This window comes from Dermacentor variabilis, chromosome 3, assembly GCF_050947875.1.
Source record: "Dermacentor variabilis isolate Ectoservices chromosome 3, ASM5094787v1, whole genome shotgun sequence".
NCBI lineage: Eukaryota > Metazoa > Arthropoda > Arachnida > Ixodida > Ixodidae > Dermacentor > Dermacentor variabilis.
In genome coordinates, this window is record NC_134570.1 from 206,239,392 (window position 1) to 206,264,478 (window position 25,087).

At 48.6% G+C, this 25,087-nt stretch overlaps 1 protein-coding gene across 2 annotated transcripts in view; it reads left to right on the forward strand.

The window, feature by feature from the left end:
* The first annotated feature begins 208 nt into the window (after positions 1–208).
* LOC142576606 (urease accessory protein UreD-like) overlaps positions 209–25,087 on the forward strand; it is a 91,680-nt gene continuing 66,801 nt past the window's right edge. For both annotated transcript variants that reach the window (XR_012826883.1, XM_075686808.1), the window contains exons 1-3: positions 209–299; positions 18,426–18,570; positions 19,590–19,748. Coding sequence is in view for 1 of the 2 variants with exons in the window: in XM_075686808.1 (XP_075542923.1) it covers positions 295–299; positions 18,426–18,570; positions 19,590–19,748 (309 nt within the window). In the remaining variant the exon portion in view is untranslated. The remainder of the gene's footprint in view (positions 300–18,425; positions 18,571–19,589; positions 19,749–25,087) is intronic.

The following is a 25,087-nucleotide window of genomic DNA, read 5'->3' on the forward strand; positions in this document are numbered from 1 at the left end:
CTCGTCCCAGAAGCATGTGCCTGCGCCCTCGGCTATTCTCGGGGCTCCCATAGATGGTCGGCACTCCGCGCTTTCTTGGCGGCAGTTGGGCTTCCCTCCAGTTGGCCGCGTCTTTAAGGGAACGGGAGTGTACCGCGCATGAAAGAGAAAGAGATCTTTGTCGAGAGGCTATTTCACCCTCAACTCTTATCTGCGCTTATGAACGCGCCTCGTCTTGCAGCCGCTATCAGCCTTTGACCGCGTGTCGCCGGGAGCAGAGACTCTAGAAACAAGCGCCCAGTGCAACGGACCTTCATGCTGTGAGTAGAGCCGCCTCGTTCCAGTACGTTCTACTCGATCGCGCCGCGCGTGGTGGTTACCAAACGCCCGAGAGACATTAGCCAGGAGTTTCATCGAAAGCCTCGGACGGAAAATTTCCGTATGCTCCGTAGCCGCTGGAAAACTCGTTGCAAGATCGAGCATTATGTGGTCAAATAAAATAGAATGTTTAACACTATATTGATAAGCGTAGCAAGTGATGAGCTTTGTGGACAAAGTAGCACGGAAACGACCCAGAAGAATGTTACGCTGTGCTGTCATGGACGGCGTATAGAGAGCTAGAGAAAACAGTGATAAGTGCCCTTCAAAAGGCGCGCAAGGCAGATCTCGGATTCTCCCTCCAAGTGGGCTCATCTTCTGTCTTTGCGATTCCAAGGAAACAAGTTATATTGAAGCACAAGGGAAGGAGGGTGCATAGAAAGGTTTTGTTCGACGAGCCCCTGTTGTGTTTTACGAACGGTCACTGGCTACGGAAACGCAAGCTTTGTAAGCGAAACAGAAAAATGCGCAGACGTGCGCTCGCGTGCTGGAAAAGAGGAGCGATGAATTTAGATTCTGGGGTTTTATAAGCCAAAAACACGATACCATTATGAGGCACACCGTAGTGCTGAAGTTCAGATTAATTTCGACCAAGTGGGGCTCTTCGACATGCACACAGGTACACGGGCGTTTTCTTGCATTTTGCCCCAAATGGCGTGTAATGCGGCCGCCGTGGCCTGGATTTTAACCCTTGGGCTTAGCAGCGCAACACCAAAGCCATCACGGCGGAGAATAGGAACGACGAGACAATGCTGTCGGTGCTATGGGAACGTCCAGACAGTATATACGAACACCTAGCCAATAACCATTACGGGGAAAAAGCGCCAAGATTTTAATACGCACTTTTCGAGGATCACATTGTTTAGGTTATCGTCTAATGTTCTTTGTATCGCGTGCATTTATGGTCGTAAGACTAAATATGACACTCACTGCACAGCAAGTACAGCTACAAAATCTGCTTTACGTGGCCACACTATCAGGAGCAGCTGAATGTTTCGAGCGACTACTAAAGCAAAATGAAAGTCACTTGTTTGGGATACTTATCACTGCAAGTGTAGTACTCACGGACGTTCCCAACCTCTTCCGTATTCGTTTCTTTGTTTTCGTGCTTCTGCTTTATCTCTCCGCTATTCTTTCCGTCTTTTATTTCCCCTTACACTTTCCCCAGTGCGGGGTAGCAAACCAGAATGTCCCTGCCTTTCTCACCAAGTTTATATCATATATATATATATATATATATATATATATATATATATATATATATATATATATACGGGTCATACGAAGGGAAATATTTGTGCAACGACTTAATGATCTTAATTTGTTACTTGCATATAAGTTTTCGGAGAAGTGTTAACCAAAAGATAAAATGCAATGTCCCCACGAAAACGCCCACCGCATACACGAAAACGAAATAGCATGTAGATTGTGACGTTCCAATTTCAATACGGGCCTCCGGTTTATCACGTCGCATTATGTTTTATTTGGCGAGCGCATTAATTATAGCCTTACATTTTATTTGAATGTAGCTTTTGGAGGGGGAGATATAACAATAACGCAGTTATATATATAACGGGGGAAACAGGACCCCTTAATGCCTTTCAGAGGGGAGTCCATCATGTAGTAAGAAGTGGCAGGAACGTTTATGCAGGCGGAGCGTGACAGAGGTGCGCATAAGTTGCCTTTTCAGGTGGCAGGCGAGCGAAGTCAGTGGGAAAGGGAGGAGGTGCAGAGGCGTCGGTCGGGGTGAGCGCGAGCAGCTGTGCACACCCGTGCACCACGGCACAGCAGCGAATCGTGAGGATGGCAAGTTGAGAAGCGGGGCGGCCCCCCGCCGAAATGCATGGAAACGGATAAGTCGTTTTTCTCGGCAACCACTACAAGGTGCTGCAGTTCATTGTTGCAATTTAAGGGAAAACTTTAAGGGAAAACTTGTGACAGCTCGAAGCGGAATTCTCATTGAGGCAGTAAATTTCTAAAATACAAATTGTTGAGCATTGCAACATTTTGAAAAACAATCTTATCAGGTGTACAAACTTGTAACTAAGGGATGAAAAATGAAATCACAGTTTTGTAAACTGCAACTAACGCTACATCTAAAGCGGACAAAATTGATATACCGTACACCACTATGAAGTACATAATTATTATTATGTGAGCATGATTTTAGCAACACATTGCAAACATTGTAACGAGTTCACGTAAGCTGTATAGTGTCACGTAGTAGTAACAGTGAATAATACAGTGGCAAATCTATAAATGACGGAACTTTTGTTGGACGGACTTGTGCCCACAAAAGCAAGTTTCACTCAGAGCACAGCGATAGCGCTGAATACGATCGGTGATCGTCGAAATCTGATCTGCCAGTCAACCGCGTCGGCTTTTATACATGAGTCATCGAAGGTTCCGAAGTAATCGCTGATGACTGCTTGTCTTCCAGAAAGTTCTGCACAATTCGCGTCGCACATGCACTCACATAACACAAGCTTCGGTGACAACAAACAGCAGATAGAACCATCGGTAACGTTTGAGAAACTTCCGATACATGGCGGCGCGTTCCGCGCTAAGCGATAACATTTTTTAGACGGTGAAAAGCAGTCACCCGGAAAAGATCAACAAGTGCGCGTGTCAATGGCCCCTCTCAGAAAGCATCGTCCCGATGCTGCAGACATAACAGAACTAAAAAGAAAAGGACACTTGTTAAACAAAAGTAAAAATAATAAATAAGACGACATAGTAATAAAACAACAAAGAAACAGAGCCCGAAGTGACACAGCGCGAAAAGGAAAGTCCAAAATTTAGCTATGCAAAGTCCCAAAGTTCGTCAGCACTGGTAGAACGGCTTTAGTCGCAGAAAATGGACGATTTCAGGTCGTGAGCGGCGCCGCTGTGATAGCGAAATGCCGTCTTGCACGACCTTATAGTCCAGTGCGCCGGGTCGGATGATCTTGTAGGGTGCGAAAGAGCGGCGCAAAAGCTAAGTCCTCGTCGGCGTATCGGAGTCCTAACTCAAACATGGTCCCCAGGCTCGTATTCCACGTATCGTCGTCGAATATTGTGGTGCCGGCTATTGCTCCTCTGCTGAGTCTTGATGCGCAGCCGGGCGAGCGGTCGGGCTTCTTCGGCGTGCTGCAGACAGGCGGCGACGTCGAGATTCTCTTCGTCAATGACGTGTGGCAGCATGGCGTCGAGAGTCGTCGCCAGGTTCCTGCCGCACACCAGCTTGAACGGTGCCATTTGAGTTTTCTTGCAGTGCCGTGTTGCACGTGAAGGTTAGGTACGGCAGAATGGCATCCCACGTCTTGTGCTCGCCGTCGACGTACATCGCTAGCATGTCGGCGAGGGTCTTGTTCAGGCCCTCCATAAGACCATTCGTCGGCGGGTGGTAGGCAGTCGTCCTCCTGTGGCTTGTCTGGCTGTATTGCAGGCTGCCTTTGCTGAGCTCTGCTGTAAAGGCAATTCCTCTGTTGGTGATGAGGACTTCTGGGTCACCACGTCGCAGCAGGATGTACTCGACAAATAATTTCGCCACTTTGGCTGCGCTACCTTCGGCAGAGCTTTCGTTTCAGTGAACCGGAGGAGGTAGTCCGTCGCCACGACGATCTACTTATTTCCGGATGTTGACGTCGGAAACGGTCCCAACAAATCCATCCCGATCTGCTGGAATGGTCGGTAAGGAGGCTCGATCGGCTGTAGTAATCCCGCTGGCCTTTTCGGTGGTGTCTTGCATCGCTGACACTCTCGGCATGTCTTGACGCAACGGGCGACGTCGGCGGTCAGGCGCGGCCAGTAACACTTTCTTTGTATCCTCCATAGCATCCGGGAGAATCCGAGGTGCCCAGCTGTGGAATCTTCATGTAGGGGGTACAGTACTTCTGGACCTAGTGCTGCGGGAACAACAACGAGGTAGTTGGCGCGGACTGGTGAGGAGTTCTTCTTTAGGAATAGATTGTTTTGGAGCAAGAACGAAGATGATCCTCGCTTAAATGCCTTATGGACAACGTTAGTGTTCCCTCCCAAATACTCGTCGAGGCCTTTTAGCTCCGTGTCTGCTCGTTGCTGTTCAGCCAAGTCGCGGGCATATGATTCCAAGGAAGGTGTCGTAATCCTCGTTGTTTTGTGGCGGCGGATCAATGGGGTCACGTGATAGTCATTCAGCATCAGAATGCTTTCGTCCGGACTTGAATATTACAGTGATGTCATATTCTTGAAGTCTGAAGCTCCACCACACCAGGCGGCCTGAAGGGTCTGTAGGAGAACACACTTCTGTCAGATTTATTGTCGCAGAGCGTTCAGCCGTCCTAACCTGGCGCACTCGAGGTGACAAGCCTAACATCCGTATTCTCCCGGTCGCGAGCCCATCTGCCTCTGCCTCTTCATCGATGCGCCGCACGAGCACGATTTCTGACATTATCCTCGGCCAACAATTTCACATGCACAGTTCCAGAGGACAAAAAGTTGAACAGGTCTTGTGAGCTCTGTGTTGTCTGCTAGACGGACTTTCCATGCTGGGGCGTACCCATCGCTCCCCTTAATGATTTTAACTTTACCTAATTTCCAAAACGTAATGAGTACTTTGTTATCTCTAACAATGACAAGGTCATCATCCTTTGGCAGTTGCAAACACCTTGTACTGGACCTTAATAAAGTCTTTTACTCCTCCTCCTCTTCCTCCTCCAGCAGTGGGGAGTGCGTGCGCGTTAGCGGTGGCGGTGACCTCAAGCACACCCTTACCTTTTATCTTCACGCCCGTCTCCCCGAACGCTCCCACTCAGCTCGGGCCGTCTTCCCTTTTGTTCCTTGCAAGGGTGCAGACTTGGCGGCTTTTCTATGGCGCACCCACTAAGCCGCACTTCTTTCCACGCCTGGGTGTCTCCTGTGTCCGCTCATCACGGAACCGACTCGCGTCCTTCGTTTCCGGTCATTGACCGATACAGCAGATTGTGAAATTCCTGCGCTTTGCGGTACTCGCATAAACTGGGAAACACAACAACTGCAACTCCATAACCTCAAAATGACTCATAGATTTAAATATGTGCCGTAAAGTAAATAATTGAAAAGTGAATTAACGTAAATATTTTAATTATTTAATGAATCATTTTGATTTCTCGTAGAACGCTTGCTAATACCAATGTAACTCTTGCTAATACCCATGGTTCTTCTGTTACTGAATCCGAATGTGCTGAGTTATTAAATGATTCATTCTCAACAGTTTTTACTCTTGAGAACATACTACATGCCCTAACATTGAGGTTGTTACCCGGCGTGGTTGCTCAGTGGCTATGGTGTTAGGCTGCTGAGCACGAGGTCGCGGGATCGAATCCCGGCCACGGCGGCCGCATTTCGATGGGGGCGAAATGCGAAAACACCCGTGTACTTAGATTTAGGTGCACGTTAAAGAACCCCAGGTGGTCGAAATTTCCGGAGTCCTCCACTAAGGCGTGCCTCATAATCAGAAAGTGGTTTTGGCACGTAAAACCCCATAATTTTTTTTAACATGGATGTTGTTTCCGGTATTAATGTGACTGAAATAATAATTGACGAAGCTCGCATTTCTTTACTTGGAAAATTTAAAACTTAATCTGCATCTGATCATAATGCCTTCAACAACAAAATACTTAAACATATTTCTTCTGGTATCTATCGTTGCCTGGTAGCCATATTTCTCTATCATTATCGTCAGGCACCATTCCTCAGGATTGGCTAATAGCAAAAGTAGCGCCCATATTTAAATCAGGGAATCACTCGTCCCCACTTAACGACAGATCTGTAAACTCTTGGAACACATTATAGACTCAAAAGTAATTAAATATTTAGAGGAACACAATGTCATCTTCAAATACCAGCATGGTTTTCGTATGGCTTCTCACATGAAACACAAATTGCAGGATTTACTCAGGATTTACACTCACATTGGACGCCGGCATCCAAACTGACGCCATACTCCTTGACTTCTCAAAAGCATTCCATCGAGTTCCTCACCACCGGCTCTTACTACAACTTAGACAGCTTAATATTCACCCACTTGTTCTGGCGTGGGTTCAAACCTTCCTCTCTAGTAGACAACAGTTCACGTCGGTCAATAACTTTGACTCTCCTTTCATCCCAGTCTCATCCGGTGTTCCTCAAGGAAGTGTGCTCGGTCCATTGTTTTCCTAATTTATATCGTTACGTAGGAAGACGCCGACGAAATGTTGTATATAAGAATATTTACGAGGCAATACGCCGCACTTGGACAAAAGGCAACAGCTCGCGCTAGCCTCTAATCGTCGTCGTCGTCTTCACCCTGCTCGCCTCTTTGTCATCGCAAATACTGTTCCGTAGTACTACCCCCGGGGGCAAAAGCGCCGTCCCGGAGCAATTAAACGCCGGACTCGGTAGCAGCGTAGTAAGCCTTGAGCCTACTGACGTGCCCAACATCACTAGATGCCAGAGTAGAGGACGAGGTTGAACGCACAGGAGCAGTTTCGTACGTCACAGGCGTCACCTCGCTGAGCACGTGGTAGGGCCCTGTATATCGCGAAGGGAGCTTCTCTGAAAGTCCGACTTGGCTAGAGGGCGACCACGGGAGCACGAGCGCACCAGGCGAAAGCTGTACGTCATGGTGGCGGGCGTTGTACTGACGCTGCTGAGTGGTTTGCGAGGCCGTCAGTCGAGTACGGGCAAGCTGGCGTGCATAGTCCGCGAGTGTAATGGCGTCGCGCGCATGCTCGCTTGTTGAGATCGCAGCAGGAGGAAGTGCCGTGTCTAGGGGCAAGGTAGGTTCGCGACCGTACAATAGATATAATGGAGAAAATCCGGCGGTGTCGTGCCGGGAAGAATTGTACGCAAATGGGACGTAAGGAAGGGCAATGTCCCAGTCGTGGTGGTCCTTGGAAACGTACTTGGACAGCGTATCGGTAAGAGCACGGTTTAACCGCTCTGCAAGGTCATTGGTTTGAGGATGGTATGAGGTAGTCAGCTTGCGTTGAATGGAGCAGGAACGCACAATGTCGGCGATAACTTTCGAGAGGAAGTTACGGCCATGGTCAGTAAGCAGCTGTCGCGGGGAGCCATTAAGTAAGATAATGTCATGCAAGAAAAAGGCCGCGACGTCAGTGACGCAACTGGTAGGGAGAGCCCGCGTGATAGCGTATCGGGTGGCGTAATCAGTTGCGACGGCTACCCATTGGTTCCCAGAGGATAACGTGGGAAAGGCACCGAGGAGGTCTAATCCAACACGAAATAACGGTTCCACAGGGACGGTGATCGGCTTGAGATGACCGGCAGGTAACACCTGAGGTGTTTTCCGACGCTGGCAGGGATCACAGGCAGCAACATAGCGTCGGATGGAGCGAGCGAGACCAGGCCAATAGAAGCGGCGGAGGACGCGGTCGTACGTGCGGGTTACCCGAAGATGTCATGCAGTGGGTGCGTCATGCATCTCAAAGACCACCGTCTGTCGTAGATGTTTTGGCACGACAAGATCAGATCCGTCAGGGAGAAAGTTCCTTGGGTACAGAAAGCCGCCCTGGAGGACATATCGGCGAACGGATGCGTCGGTAGCTGTAGAGCGCAGACGCTCGATGACAACTCGCAGCGATAGGTCTCGCTACTGCTCATCAGCGATGTTAGCGAAGGCAGACACAGAGAAAATGCTGTTGGCGGTACTGCTGTCGGCCTCGTCAGGCTCGTCTACCGGGTAGCGAGACAGGCAGCCAGTGTCCTTGTGTAATCGGCCAGATTTGTAGGTGACAGAGTACGAATATTCTTGGTGGCGTAAGGCCCAGCGACCAAGTCTTCCTGTAAGATCTTTTAGTGAGCATAACCAGCAAAGCGCGTGATGGTCTGTGACAAATGAAAAGGGTCGGCCATATAAGTATGGGCGGAACTTCGGAACCGCACAAACTAGGGCCAGACACTCACGCTCAGTGATGGAATAGTTGCGCTCCGCGGGCGAGAGGAGCCTGCTGGCGTAAGCGATAACACGGTCGTGGCTGCGCTGGCGTTGTGCCAGTACTGCGCCAATTCCGTGACCGCTGGCATCAGTACAGATTTCGGTAGGCGCAGAAGGATCGAAATGCGCCAGAACGGGAGGCGTGTTGAGAAGGTCGATTAGAAGCGAGAATGCAGAGGCCTCGTTATCGCCCCACTGGAGAGGGGAGTATTTTTTCAGAAGCTCGGTTAGTGGTCGTGCTATAGCCGCGAAATTTTTCACATGCGGCGGAAGTACGAGCAAAGGCCGATGAAGCGGCGCACATCCTTGACACACTTCGGAACAGGGAAGTGCGTAACAGCATGGATCTTGCCTGTGTCCGTTTGCACTCCGTTCGCGTCAACGAGATGTCTAAGGACGGTAATCTGGCGACGGCCGAATTGGCACTTCGATGCGATGAGTTGCAGACCGACTCGCCGAAAAACGTCCAGCACTGCTGAGAGGCGCTAGAGGTGCGTAGCGAAAGTTGGGGAGAATACTATAACGTCGTCCAAGTAGCACAGGCACGCCGACCATTTGAAACCGCGAAGGGAGTCCATCATGCGTTAAAAAGTGGCAGGAGGGTTACATAGACGGAATGGCATCACTTTGAATTGATAAAGACCGTTAGGTGTTACAAAGGCAGTCTTCTTGCGGTCGAGATCGTCCACGGCAATCTGCCAGTAGCCGGAGCGAAGGTCAATAGAGGACAAATAGCGAGCACCGTGGAGGCAGACAAGGGCGTCATCAATCCTAGCTAAGCGATACACGTCGTTCTTGGTAACCCTGTTAAAGTGCCGATAATCCACGCAAAAGCGCCATGATCCATCCTTCTTTTTTAACAGTACAACAGGTGACGCCTATGGACTACATGACGGTTCAATAAAGTTCTTGGCAAGCATTTTGCGAACTTCGGCGTGAATAACTTGACGCTCAGCCGGTGACGCTCGATACGGGCGGCGATGAATAGGAGCAGCACCGCCGGTATTAATGCGATCTTTAACAGCTGTAGTTTGGGCCAAAGGACGATCGTTAAAGAAAAAAAAAATATCGTGGTAGGAAAACAGAACGCGATAGAGCTCATGAGCGTGCTCGGATGGCATGTCGGGCGCAATCATTTTCTGTAAGTCGGCGATGGTACAAGTTGCCGACTGCGATGGTAGAGGAGGATCGGCTGAATTGTCGTCTACTGTAATAGATGCTACTGAGTGATCCTCGAATTAGGAAAGCTGGGCCAGAGACATCCCGCCTGGCAGCACTTGTGTCGTCAAGCCGAAATTGACCACTAGCAGGCAGTCGCAATTCGCCGTAATAGATAAAACTGTATCAGGTGCTGTGATCCCGTGTGTAAGGAGGACGTCTGGCATAGGAGCCGCGATGTAGTGACCGTCGGGGTCTGGTGGGGATGACACGAAGTCAACGTAAGTCAGTGCCGAAGGTGGCAAGCGAACGAAGTCGACGGAACTGAGGCGACTGGGGTGGGGTTCAGCGGGATCTAGAATAGGCAGGTCAAGGCGGAGAGTACTGGCGGAACAATCTATGAGAGCAGAATGTGCGGAGGGGAAGTCTAAGCCGAGGATGATGTCGTGGGGACAGTGGGCGATGACTGCGAATAGCACGATAGTGGAGCGATCGGTGAAGGAGACGCGGACGGCACACATACCAATTACAGGGGCTGTTCCGCCATCGGCGACACGGACAACAGGCGTCGTGGCGGGCGTAATTATATTCCTCAGCCGGTTACGGAGGTCAGCGCTCATTACAGACAAATGCACCTCAGTGTCTTTGAGAGCAGATACAGAAACACCGTCGACTTGCACGTCAAGAAGGTTCAGGTGAGTGGTAAACGTCAGTAGAGGATTTGGCGGCGTAGGGAGCTATGCAGCGTCACCTCGAGGCGCTGCATCGTCTAGTTTTCCGGCTGGGAGCGGCGTCCGAATGTAGTCGGCGAATAGCAGCGACGGGGCTTGGGGGAGCGAGATTGTCGTCGTTGGGGCGAAGGCGAACGAGAATAGGGGCGGTTCGGCGCAGGAGAATCTGTGGCGGCTTTGTCGGAGCGGGCAGCATAGGGACGAGATGGGTCACCTGGGGGGCGAGAGTGGGCAGTATAAGTAGACCGGCTCGGGGAAGTCCAACGACTGCGACAGTGCCGAGAAATGTGCCCGATTCGATGGCAGGGAAAACAAATGGGTTTGTCGTCTGCAGTGCGCCATTCAAACGGGTTGCGGAAACGTCGTGGGTCAGAAGATGCGGAACGGAGTGGAATCGAAGAAGCCGGGTGGATATCAGGGCGATCTTCCGAGCAGATGGTGTGAAGACGCATGTTTGCAAACTCCTGGCGGACAACTGCCTGGATCAGGGAAACCGGGACTGCAGGTGCATTGGAGGGGCTGGAGTCGAAGGCAGCTGGATAGGCGGCCTCTATCACACGCCGGACGATTCTGGTAACATCGGCAGTATTGTTGGGAGGAGAAGCGTCAGCACAGGAAGATGTCGCTGGGGTGTTGGGCAGACGGGCAAACTGCTGGGCGATACGTCGGCTTTTAGCGAGTTCCAGGCGGCGGCACTCTTTTATAACTGCATCCACCGTCGCCACGTTGTTAAAAACGAGCAAGTTGAAGGCGTCATCGGCAATGCCTTTGAGAATGTGGGAGACCTTGTCGGGCTCAGTCATCTGTGCGTCAACATTGTGGCACAGAGCCAAGACGTCCTGAATGTACGTGACGTAGGGCTCTGTTGACGTCTGCACACGGCCGGAAAGCGCCCTCTGCGGGGCAAGTTGGTGACCGTATGGGTTGCCGAACAAGCCTCGGAGATTTTGATTAAGCGAATTCCTATTGGTGAGCTCATCTTCGTGCGTCCGAAACCAAACTCGAGGTGTGCCACCGAGGTAAAAGACTACGTTGGCGAGTATGATAGTAGGGTCCCACCGGTTATTGCGGCTGACGTGTTCGTACAGGCTGATGCAGTCCTCGACGTCTTCCCCATCTTTGCCCGAGAATACGCCAGGATCACGGGGTGCGGGGAGAGTAATGTTGGTCGTCGAAGTGGCAGCAGGTGTCGGAGCCGGCGGAGTCGAGTTGTCGTCGCCGGGAGTCATGAAGGAATGCTCGACGTACCGTCCACTGCGAAGCTCCGTGACGAGGTACAGGGAACGTCCACCTCCACCAGATATGTTACGTAGGAAGACGCCGACGAAAAGCTATATACAAGTATATTTACAAGGCAATACGCCGCACTTGACCTAGAGGCAACAGCTCGCGCGACCCTCTAATCGTCGTCGTAGTCTTCACCATGCTCGCCTCTTTGTCATCGCGAATACTGTTCCGTAGCAATATTAATGACTTACCCTCCTGCGTCTACTCTAGAGTTAGGCTATTCGCTGACGGTTGTGTTATGTACCGCAACATCTCTTCTGAAGCTCGCTGCCAATCTCTGCAATCTGACCTTGACTCCTTAACTTCGTGGTGCACAACATGGCTAATGATACTAAATCCTTCAAAAACTAAGTTGATGTCTTTCACTAAAAAAACTTCTCTCATTCCAACGTCTTACTTGCTAAATAAGACTGCAATGGAACTTACGACCACGTAGAAATCTCTTGGAGTTAACTTTCAGTCTGACCTGTACTGGCATTACCATATTAATGTCACCCTTGCTTCAGCAAACCGCACACTCGCGTTTCTTAAACGTAACTTGAAACATACCCCATCACACTTACGTAAACTGGCTTATATCACTTTGATCCGTCCTAAAATAGAATATGCCTCAGCCATTTGAGATCCCGATCAAGACTACATTATTAAAAACATACATCGAAGCCCTGCAGAACCGTGCTGTGCGTTTTATTTTTTCGGATTGCTCACGTCACACCAGCGTCACTTCATTATAAAATCGTGCTGAAGTGCATGTGTTATCATGTCGCCGTAAAATAGCTCGCTTATCACTTCTTCATAAGCTCTACCATCACTCATCACTTCGCGAAGACTTCTTTGGGCCACCCCCTGCCATCTTTCCCCGCCGTGATCACAATTTCAAAATCGAACGCTTGACATGTCGCACACTAACCTATGCCAGATCGTTCATACCGCGCACCATAACCGAGTGGAATAACTTGCCATGACACATCGCAACCGTCACCGACATACATGAATTCCAGAAACTTCTAATCATTAATGAAAGTGCGTAAACCTTTCATGACAGAATCAAACGCTTTCTCGTAATCAATGAAAGCTGTATATAAGGGTTGGTTATATTCCGCACATTTCTCTATCACCTGATTGATAGTGTGAATATGGTCTATTGTAGGGTAGCCTTTACGGAATCCTGCCTGGTCCTTTGGTTGACGGATGTCTAAGGTGTTCCTGATTCTATTTGCGATTACCTTAGTAAAGAGTTTGTAGGCAACTGACAGTAAGCTGATCGGTCTATAACTTTTCAAGTCTTTGGCGTCCCCTGTTTTATGGATTAGGATTATGTTAGCGTTTTTCCAAGATACTGGTACGCTCGACGTCATGAGGCATTGCGTATACAGTGTGGCCAGTTTCTCTAGAACAATCTGCCCACCATCCTTCAACAAATCTGCTGTTACCTGATCTTCCCCAGCTGCCTTCCCCCTTTGCATATCTCCCAAGGCTTTCTTTACTTCTTCCAGCGTTACCCGTGGGATTTCGAATTCCTCTAGACTATTTTCTCTTCCATTATCGGCGTGGGTACCACTGGTACTGTATAAATCTCTATAGAACTCCTCAGCCACTTGAACTATCTCATCCATATTAGTAATGATATTGCCGGCTTTGTCTCTTATTGCATACATCTGATTTTTGCCAATTCCTAGTTTCTTCACTGCTTTTAGGCTTCCTCCGTTCCTGAGAGCATGTTCAATTCTATCCATATTATACTTCCTGATGTCAGCTGTTTTACGCTTGTTGATTAACTTCGAAAGTTCCGCCAGTTCTATTCTAGCTGTAGGGTTAGAGGCTTTCATACATTGGCGTTTCTTGATCAGATCTTTCGTCTCCTGCGATAGTTTACTGGTATCCTGCCTGAGAGAGTTACCACCGACTTCCATTGCACATTCCGTTATGATGCCCACAAGATTGTCGTTCATTGCTTCAACACTAAGGTCCTCTTCCTGAGCTAAAGCCGAATACCTGCTCTGTAGCTTGATCTGGAACTCCTCTATTTTCCCTCTTACCGCTAACTCATTGATAGGCTTCTTATGCGCCAGTTTCTTCCGTTCCCTCCTCAGGTCTAGGTTAATTAGAGTTCTTACCATCCTATGGTCACTGCAGCGCACCTTGCTGAGCACGTCCACATCTATTATGATACCAGGGTTAGCGCAGAGTATGAGGTATATTTCATTTCTAGTCTCGTCGTTCGGGCTCCTCCACGTCCACTTTCGGCTATCCCACTTTCGGAAGAAAGTATTCATTATCCGCATATTATTCTGTTCCGCAAACTCTACTAACAACTATCCCCTGCTATTCCTGGTGCATATGCCATATGCTCCCACTGCCTTGTCTCCAGCCTGCTTCTTGCCTACCTTGGCATTAAAGTCGCCCATTAGTATAGTGTATTTTGTTTTCACTCAACGTCTTCATAGAAGCTTTCGACTTCCTGGTTATCATGACTGGATGTAGGGGCGTAGACCTGTACTACCTTCATTTTGTACCTTTTATTAAGTTTCACAACAAGACCTGCCACCCTCTCGTTAATGCTGGAGAATTCCTGTATGTTACCAGCTATATTCTTATTAATCAGGAATCCGACTCCCAGTTCTCGTTTCTCCGCTAAGCCCCGGTAGCACAGCACGTGCCTGCTTTTTAGCACTGTATATGCTTCTTTCGGCCTCCCAACTTCACTGAGCCCTATTATATGCCATTTACTGCCCTCTAATTCCTCCAATAGCACTGCTAGACTCGCCTCACTAGATAACGTTCTAGTGTTAAACGTTGCCAGGTTCATATTCCAATGGCGGCCTGTTCGGAGCCGGGGATTCTTAGCACCCTCTGCTGCGTCGCAGGTCTGACCGCCGCCGTGGTCAGTTGCTTCGCAGCTGCTTTGGACTGAGGGCCGGGGTTTGATTGTTGTATTCATATAGGAGGTTGTGGCCAAGTACTGCACCAGGGTGGCCAATCCTGCTCTGGTGAGGGAGTGCGTTACCGGTTCTGGTCACCGGTATCAGGCCACACTCCAGGCCTGTTTATGCAACTTTAACAACACGCGGATTTTTTTATTAATCCGGTGGAAAATTGCCGGCACCGGGATTCGAACCACGGACCTCTTGCACGCGAGGCGGGTGTTCTACCTCTACGCCACCGCTGCGGTCATGGAGGCATTACGGAATCAGGGTGTAGACGAGCCGTATGCAAAAATACTGAAAGATATCTATAGCGGCATGGTGCATGGGCAGGACATGTAATCAGAAGGGAAGATAACCGATGGTCATTAAGAGTTACGGACTAGATTCCAAGGGAAGGGAAGCGTAGCAGGGGGGGCAGAAAGTTAGGTGGGCGGATGAGATTAAGAAGTTTGCAGGGACGACATGGCCACAATTAGTACATGACCGGGGTTGTTGGAGAAGTATGGGAGAGGCCTTTGCCCTGCAGTGGGCGTAAGCAGGCTGATGATGATCATGATGAAACCTTTCAGGTGTCATGTCACCCCCCCCCCCCCATTTTTGTACACTACAAGTGGCGTTAAAAATGTTCTTGTCTTCTGAACAACATGCATATCTTTATGGTTTTTGTTTCTATTTTTATTGCGGTGTTTGACCTTTACCTTTAAGTTCACGTGTTGTGTTGTTTTCTGATTTGTTATACATTAAGGGCCCGAGTGCTTTCTATGAACCAATTAGCCTTTATTTTTGTGTGCTGGTGATTCGTATTCTCTTTTTGTACACTTCTGATTATTATTGGTACTACGACAATCTTATGGGCCTTGTATGATTACTATTTCTGATTATAGTTTATCAGTTCCCGTTTTTTTCGTTTTTTCTTGACTTATTACTCATTTATTACATCTGTATGCGTTACTGCACCCTCCCCCCCCCCCCCCCCCCACTCCTGCCTATGTAGTGCCCTCCTGCGAGAGGACCATTAGGGGTATTCTGAATAAATAAATGTATGAATAAATAAATGAATAAATAAGCTAATGGCAGCCTTATCGATCGGTTTAGATCAAGGGTTAGAATTGTGCTATCTGCCAGAGGCAACAGAGGCAATTTTTTTAAAATTTTGGACCTTCTAAAGAGAAACACCCGGTACATTGGGTCGTAAGCCGCTTTATCACGATACCCTGCTGACCTATACACAACGCCTAATGGTGGAATAGATAGTCCATTGAAATCGAGTGGTATAGACCGAACCGGCAGGTGTTGTCTAGGTAAAAGTTGTTACGCACGCAGAAGAATATTCGTACACTTTCCTTTAGCACGATAGTCTACAAGATGACTCATGTGACGATTATTTGCTCCGTTCATGAAGTGTATAATGTTTCGCTCAGGGCATTGGTTCGAGTAGTCCACGTGATTTTCGTGTCAATGATAGTACGTGATTTTATTCAACATCGCTTTTCTTGCATATGCCATCGTACTGACGTCCCGCTCCGCATTATGGTCAAGGTTGCCGTCCGTCACACGCATGCATTCACTCACATAAACTGCAGGTTAAGCAAACACGCCAGCGATGACAGTACGTCGCTTCGACTAGTGCTGAATCGAGAATATCGGCAGTATAGTATAATATGACATAATGCTGAGGCTAATAGTCCGGGAGATAACGGAGAATTGTCCAACAGTCAAAACTTGTGCTAATTAGAAACGTTTAGGGATTTTTTGTTGTTTCATCTCGCATGGAGAATTATAGCCTCAAAAATGTTTGTAAACACAATAATCCACAGTCCTATGAACGAAGGAAAGCTGGAACTTGAAAAATAAAACACATCAGTAAAAAACTTGGCAGTTGTCAGGGGCAGAAAACCAAACTTTTATCTGCTAGCACCAAATAGATTGTCATGATGTGTATCAGGCTATTGCGTGCACAGAGAAACATAACCTGGCAGACGTTAAGTTCGCAGCATAGCACTCTATTGCACAATAGCAGGGCGCGCCCAATACAGCGATGCACTAAAACTTCTCAATGCACTTTGACATGACGAATCAGAGCGCACGCCAAAGGTGAAATCACGCGCCAACCTCGGCTATCAGATGTGTCCTCGGGCCAATCGACCGCAACAGCACGATCCAACGCTTACCCGCGCCAGCTTGAGCGGCGCAGATAGACATAATTACATTTGTAAGGCTGTCCCTTTATCGTAAAAATGTCTTCTTATGTCGACAGCCGCGACGGTTGCGCAAGTTTTGTGCACCGACTTACGTTTACTATTGGCACGAGTGCAAGTTTGCACCTGTGTTACCATTGAAGAAATAAAACGAAGGACACCGACCAACATAGAAGTGCTAAGAAATGAAAAAATCTAAAAGACGTTTCGGCTTCGCTACGGAAGCCTTGTTCACAATGGGATGACGGAAGGTTCATGGAAGCTTATGTATGCTTTAGAACGTGACGTAAGCAGCGCGTGTATCACGGGGGGAGGGTTCCCTCATTTCGATTAAGCGTGTGACGTGTTTTTTCTATCTCCAGTGATTCCAGATACAGACGCGATTTTTGGTTTCTTTCTTGGCCGATAATTCTCGAGCGATCCCAGTCGATATTGTGGCCCGCTGCATCCGTGTGCTCGGCAAGGGCATTCGACACTGTACGCTTCTTTTCGACATCTTTCTGGTGCTGCCTCAGTCTCTGTTTGAAGTTGCCCGATTCACCGATGTATGCGTAGTCGCAATCTGCGCAGGGTATCTTATAGACCACGCCGGGAAACGATTCTCTCGGAAGCCTGTCCTTACCGCCGACGAGCGCTTGCCTCAGCTTACATACGGGCACGTGCGCCACCTCAACGTCATAACTGCGTATTACTTCAACTTTAACTGCGGGCAACTTCAAACAGAGACTGAGGCAGCATCAGAAAGATGTCGAAAAGAAGCGTACAGTGTCGAATGCCCTTGCCGAGCACACGGATGCAGCGGGCCACAATATCGACTGGGATCGCTCGAGAATTATCGGCCAAGAAAGAAACCAAAAATCGCGTCTGTATCTGGAATCACTGGAGATACAAAAAACACGTCACACGCTTAATCGAAATGAGGGAACCCTTCCCCCGTCATACACGCGCTGCTTACGTCACGTTCTAAAGCATACATAAGCTTCCATGAACCTTCCGTCATCCCATTGTGAACAAGGCTTCCGTAGCGAAGCCGAAACGTCTTTTAGATTTTTTCATTTCTTAGCACTTCTATGTTGGTCGGTGTCCTTCGTTTTATTTCTTCAATGCTTCATCCCGACCAGACGGGCTTCCGTCGAACCCTCGATTTCATTTGTGTTACCATTATATACACGTCTTTGTCGACTACAGCGCTCGTCTTTGCAGCGGAGGGTATCGCCACGTTTCTGACCTTACGAACGCTTTTATCTTTGTAAATACGCCTTTTTCGTAAAATCATTCTTACACCAAAATTTGTTCGTAAGTTCACATAATAAGTTCCGCCCCCAGTTTTTTCCATTTGTTCCAGCGCAGAGAAAGCAAAAAAAAAAAACGAAACAAGACACTACAAAATTTCTACATACAGTTATGCTTGCCATTCTCTACTATGCAGCGTACGATTCTAGAAGCGACAGTAACGATGACAAGAAGACGGCAGCACACTTTTTGGCCAATCCCCCATAGTGGGTTCTGGCCGATCCCTCCCCCCCTCCACTACAGTGTGCCTCAAATGATATCGTGGTTCTGGCACGTAAAACTCCATCATTTTTTAAAGCTGTTGTACTCGAGTCCATCTCCGCTCTAATACCTTGTGCAGTGCAAGCGGTCGCCTCGTTTACATGGTGTGAGAGTGCGCAGAGTGAACGTTGCCACACAGCAAGGTGGGGCAAATTTGAGTGGGAATAGCTCAGAAGATAATAAATTTAGGGTTTTGAAGCTCCAACGTTCCGACATTTCTTGCAACACTCGGTAGCCTCGCACACTGCGGTTCACGTTATTTCCTCTTCACTCGCAGACGACATGGACCTGGCCGGCTGGGCCATGGGGAAGGTAGGATAGTGCTGGTCTTCGAGAGCACCGATGACTCTGAGCCTGAGAGAAGTGGCGACGATGCACCATTCACTTGGAGCGAGGCAACAAAGAGCGTCTGCTGCTATCCGGTGAGGTTGCTAATGAGACATATTTAGCGACATCGGGAATCATCAGCCCGCAGGCCGTCAATTTATACTAATCGTTTTTACATAGATCACACCGAAGCTTACTGCGTGGAGTCGGATGCTGTGGTAGCGGTTGGTTGGATATTGGAGAGGAGATGGCGAGCGGTGAGCAGGGGGAAGCGTGGAGAGGATGAAGGGAGCGGAAGACGTAGTAACGTTCGCCGACTGGTTGGAGCACGCGATGACGTTTCACGGTTACAGAGCGACGCTTTTTGTACATGTTGGCGAATGCGGCGGCGTCGTGAAGCCTCAGCGTTGTCATCCAATCAGCGAGTGGACACAGGAGACAGCACGAACGCTCGGCGGGTGGCGCGAAGCAATGGCTGATGATCGGCTGCGGTGAAGGAGTGGAAGCGAATGCTTTGTGTACAGCGATTGCCACAGTGCGTGAGAGCTCAGTGACTTTCAGTGTATAATGGAAAGCAATGGAATTTCAATAGTTTTCGATGCTCCAGCCGACGAAGCTTTCAAGTACGGTTGACGTCACGCCAAGGTGACTTGGCGGGTACGGCACTGCGCTGCTAAACGCGAGGTCACGGTTCGATGCCCAGAGGCGGCGACCGCGTTCCGATGGGGGCGAAATGCAAGAACGCTCGTGTACCACGCAGTGGATGCACGTTAAATAACTCCAGCTGTTCAGACTCAACCCCGAGTCCCCCTCAACGGCTTGTTGCTTAATCAGACGGTGGTTATGGCTCGTAAAGCTCTAGAATTTGTAATTCTTTTTGAAGTACGGTTAGCGTAAGTTACACAATAAATACATCCCTCCGTTTAAATTCAAGTTAGGACATCTACAGTAAACTAATTTAGAGTCTTCCAAACAACCCGAGATTGTGATGTGTCCCTAAAATATGATAGAACACCATAACGCTCTCTTTGCATTCTTGGAAATAAAAGAGAGCCTATCGCTTTCTACTATGTGAGGGAAACAGCGTCTCTGACAAACGGCACTCTTGTGACAGCTGAAGGTCTTCCTGCCGAGGGAAGCTGGCCGGCCGAGCTGCCGCTGGGTCTACCCGGTCGTGTTTGGCGGTGGCCTAGTGAGTGGAGACACCACCCACATTGACGTCACTGCAACCGTCGGTACATGCGTGCTGCTCACGAGCCAGTCGTATCCTAAGGTGAGATCGCCAGGCGTTCGTTCGTGGACTTCATATAGGGACAACGGTGACCCGACTGGAAGGACATTGAGGGGATCGATCTTCATCACTCCCCAAGCTAGGGCAAGCATTGAGGGTGCTTTAACTTTATTTGATGACGTTATGAGGAATGTGCAGGAAAGCCAGACGCTGTACTTAGAGACATGTACTATGCAGTCAGTGAAAGCGCTTTGTGACACAGCATAATTTATAGGACAGCGCTGTCTGTAGTATACATATCGCTTTCATTCTGGGTAAAATGTGTCAATAAATCGTGCAATGTGTGCGACTGATTCATGTGTGAGTCGTTCTCATCTTTGTCTATGGTGTATGGTGCAGCCAGCTTTGACATTTTGTATCCATATGTGCGAATTATCTACTCTGTGTATCTTACATGTGCGCGTGTGCTCCACAAACAATGTGGGAAATGTACGTCTTCAGGTAATTGAGACGCTATGTGTGTTTACCGGCTGTTTGTTAGATTATAAATAATTCTCAAAATTGCCTGTGGCAGGTAGCATAATGACATCCTTGATGTGGAATGCTCAAAAAAGGCGGACATTACTTCCACGAGAAATTGAAATGCGCAATTTGACTAACTCACCAAAAATAACTAATTTGCTTTTTTTAATAGCTCCTTTACGGCGCATATGAGACTTTACGAATTCTAGCCAGTGAGTTCGGAAGACGTATCCACTTAGAAGGAAATTGAGGATGACATCACTTTCTAGACATTCATTCCCAAAAAGTTGGATGAAATATACGGGCGTTCCATTTACTGATATGCTTCAATGCATAAAAGGGCGTTTTGTGAAAGACGTAGGTGTAACAATGGTGCCTGTTTACCAAAACATTGCTAGCTCATACCTGGAGACCAGTTCCATTCTCACAATTTATGCTGTGCGAAGTTGAGTTAAGTTGAGTGGTTGTAGGCTACTGGCGGGATTAGCCTTACTGTTGCTGCCGGAAATTGCTCCACCGTCGCGACACTTAAAATACATAAATCATGTAAATCAGACACAGGCCTCACAACTACACATAGGCACTCTTAAGGACACCGTGTGGAGGCAAAATCTGTGTCTTGCAGGTAATTTGAAAGAAGGCGAGAAACCTCCTTCCTATCTAACTGGTTCCCGCGCGGGAAAACAATGTCCTGAAGAGAACTGTAAGGAATTCTTGGCTTCTTAAGGGACCCGAATAACACACTCCTTTCCGCGTTATACAGAGTACAGAACATAAGGTAATGTTCTATGTCACCGTACACACCACACGTTGAACATAATGGAGACAACGCCAGGCCAGTCTTATACATCCACGCAGGGGTACGAGCAGAGCCCGTGCGAATGCGGAGCAGTAAAGTGGCTTCGTTTCTATTGAGACCCTTGGTCACACATGGCTTGTGAGGTGAGCTCCACAAAGAATTGAAGTGGCACGACACCGCTTCTCTGAAGAGTCTCTTGTTCTCTTGAGGCACTTTTCTCAATTGATTCCCAGACAGCGCTCTATGGGCGAGGCTGTCCGCTATCTCGTTGTCTATGATACCGATGTGCGAGGGCGCCCATTGGAATCGTATGGAGAAGCCTTTGATATGGCGATTGTGCACTGAGCGTAGGGAACTTAGACATAAGGCATCAGTAGGAAACCCGTGCTCTAGCCTTTGAAGGGCGGATTTGGAATCTGTAAGAATGACAACAGATTGAGGCGTACAAAACCGTAGCTTCTTTAGAGCTGCCTCAATGGCAACGCTTTCGGCCGTTGTGGAGGACACGACTGTAGTATAGCGAACCGACCAATCATACTTCAAAGAGGGAGTGTGAAAAGCAGCTGCACTAGATCCTCTGACCTGGTCCACAGAGCCATCAGTAAAAATTTGAAGATGACGTGCATATTCAGTCTCAAGATGTTCCAGTACGAGCGAACGCGTTGACGCCAAAGGAGAACTACGCTTAGCACGAACGTGAGGAATTGTCAACGAACAATCGAGGCTCGCGAAAGACCAAGGTGGTTTCAACCTCTTAGTTCGACTTCTAGCGTCAAGACCCAGGTAACCAAGAGTATTAAGGGCCAAGTACGCTCGGCACTCAAATCTCTTTTGAAGGCGCTGTTTCGAAGGCTCGCCCGGCTATCGTCTGTTTGAGGCGGCCAGTTTGTATCAATAACCTTTGTGAAGCGGCTAGGCTAAGAGGTCTCGATATACTCATAGAGTACTGCATTGTTAGGAGCAGTCTGCGGAACACCAAGAGCCCTCCTTAGGCCCTTTCTGTGCAAAACCTCAAGTCGTTCCAGCTGTGATAGTGAGGGGGAAATTAAAGGGAGCTGGTACATTATTCGACTCGTCACTAGTGTATCGTGCAGCCTGATCCTTGAAGAAGGGTGATTTCCCCATCGCTCACTTGCAACTCTGCGGATCACATTGAGACGCGGAGATAGTGATGTCACAATAGAGTCCACAGCTCGTCGCCATTGTAGACCGTAGTCAATAATGACGCCCAAAAAGCGCTTGTGCTTCAACTGACGAAGCCAAGATTGATCAAGGTCTATCTTCAGCCTCGCATACCGTCTTCCACTACCTGAAAACACGATGAAGCCAGATGTTTCCACGGAGAGAGTCAACCCAACACCTTGAAGGTAATTTTGAACTGAAAGTAATGCCTGTCGAGCTATCAGAGCTAAACGCTTGTGTTGATATCGGCTTAACCAAATACAAATGTCGTCCGCGTATATCGACATATGGATATGCCTGCAATTTTTTCGCACTTCAGCGGGAAGACCAGCCATTACAACATTAAACAGCGTCGGGGAATGAACACTTCCCTGAGGTACACCTCGCGATACCACCCTTTTGGTGTTTATGGTACTTCCTAACCGCACTTGAATTTTACGATCACTGATAAGTGAGTGAATGAATCGCAGAAGATAGCCCTGTACGCCTATGGCCTACAAGCTATTTAGTATTGAGCTCTGAAGGACGCCATTATAAGCCTTTGATACGTCTAGGAAAAGAGCTAGTGTTGAGAGGCCGAAAGCTCTTTGATGTTCAATGTGGCTTATCAAGTCCAAGACGCTATCTTGCGCGCTTAAACCTGTGCGGAATCCAGTCATGCATGTTGGCAGAGCCCTTCTATCTTCGAGACACCATGATAAACGCTTACTTGCCAGCTTCTCCATGAGCTTAGCCACACGCGACGTCAGTGATACAGGACGATACGAGGCCAAGTCTGTCATTTCTTTGCCGGGCTTCAGCACTGGGACAACACAAGCCACCTTCCATGAAGGAGGAACGTTTCCAGTCTCCCATACTCGATTGAGATAGCTTAGGAGTATCGTCCGGTATTCTAGAGGTAGGTTCTGCATCATCTGGTTGGTAATGCCATCAGGACCTGGTGCACATCGACGCCGCAGGCTGCTGAGTGCTGTCTGTAGCTCTCGAACAGACGCAGATGTTGCAGGCAGAGCACATGGATGAATTCCTGAACTTGTACGTACAAATGCATGTGCAAATTCCTCTGCCAAGCACGCGAGAGGTTTCTGCTTGCGCAGTGCAAGCGCTTCGAAAAGCTTACTAGGACGAGAATCACCAGCAAGGCTACCAATGACTCGCCAAATTCTCGTCATCGGTGAAAAAACAGACAAGCTAGCGCAGAAGGACGCCCACTGCGACCTACAGAGCTTGTTCGTATGGCGTCGAATGGCAGAGTTAAGTCTGTTGAAGGTCGTCTCCAAGGATATGTCGTCGTTCTTCCGCATCAGTTGTCGCTCCGCCCTTCTGCGCGGTGCGCAAAGGTTCCTGCGTTTTAAATGCGGAGTCGGAAAATGATTAGGCAACTTGACCGCCGTGGTAGCAGCCATCTTACCATAAATCATTTTGTCTATCACATCACCAGAAACACTTGCAAGTTTCTCCCTGTATTTGTCCCAATTAACAACGTGGCTCATTTTAGCACCAAGCATATAGAAGTCGGCAGTAAACACTAAAATTGGATAGTGATCACTTTCCAGGCGGTCAGTTGCCGTTGACCACTTCACACGGACGTCAGGTGAATGCAAGGTTAGGTCTATAGATGTGGCTAAGGCTGGAGGCCGGAAGAAAGTGGGACTTCCGTCATTGGCTACGCACATGTCCAAACTGTCGATAACTTCTACAAGTTTGCGTCCGCGGTAATCTGTGTTTCTGTCACCCCAGACAGAGTGATGGGCGTTGAAGTCAACGCAGATAATTCGGGGCACTGGGCAACGGTCACAAAGCTGCTGGAGAAACAAATCCATTGCTACCTTCTTCCGCGGTGACATGTATACGAATGCAACAGAAAGAGTTCGGAAGCCGAGCCGTATCCTCACAGACGCTACCTCAATATTACCGGTGCAGAGATCGGTGACGTTCAAAGCCACATGAGGAATCTCTCGTCGTATGTAAAGGGCGGCACTTCCTGCGGGAAATGACTTTATGCTGCAATTCTTGTGTGCGACATATCCAGTCAAAGATCTCCCCCTTGGTAGGCCAGCCTCCGAGAGGGCCAATACTGGAACACAAGTTTCTTTCAAAAATAATTTTAGTTCTCCTAATCGACTTATAATCCCAGCGCAGTTCCATTGCATAATTAACGGCACTTTTTGGTGCTTTTTAGTTGCACGAGGTTGAAGAAAACTAGCCATATTATAAGGTAAAGTTCGCTGCGAAGGCGGTAATCATGGACTGAAAGGAAAGAACGAGCTGTAGAAAGTTCTTCAGTGTGCCAGTCTGCATCGCTTGAACATATGAACGGAGCACTTCAAACAAAACTCGCAGTAGGTCGGACAGATCCCGATTTTTGAGCTCCTCATTTTGCTGGACGCACTGCCTCACAACTTCAACAAAAGATGCGGACTGGCACCCACTCTTGGCCGCTGCAGCTGGTTTCTTAGTCTCTTTTGAGGCAAGGGAATGTCCTCCTTGTCTTCGAGTCTGGCTGTGATCTGGTCGCTGAGGAACTTGGACACTTTTGGCTGAAGCAGATCGAATAACCGACTCACCCACAGAGGACTTTGCCGTCTTGCTAGGATCAGGTTGCTCACTGATGTTGCTTGTTACCAGGCCACGAAATTTGGACTCTAACGCAGGGAACTTGTCACTTCCAGGTATCGGCTTCCCAGTAGGTTGTGGTTTGGGACCGCTAATAAAGGAAACTCGACGGTGTAAGGCGCTTACACGGAAGGGGCAGCCACCGAAACTCGCTGGATGGTCACCCCCACAGTTAGCGCAAGCAAAATCGGCCTTGCAGGCTTTGTAATCGTGGGCGCCACCACATCGTTTGCAACGTTGATCTTTGATGCAAACTTTGGCT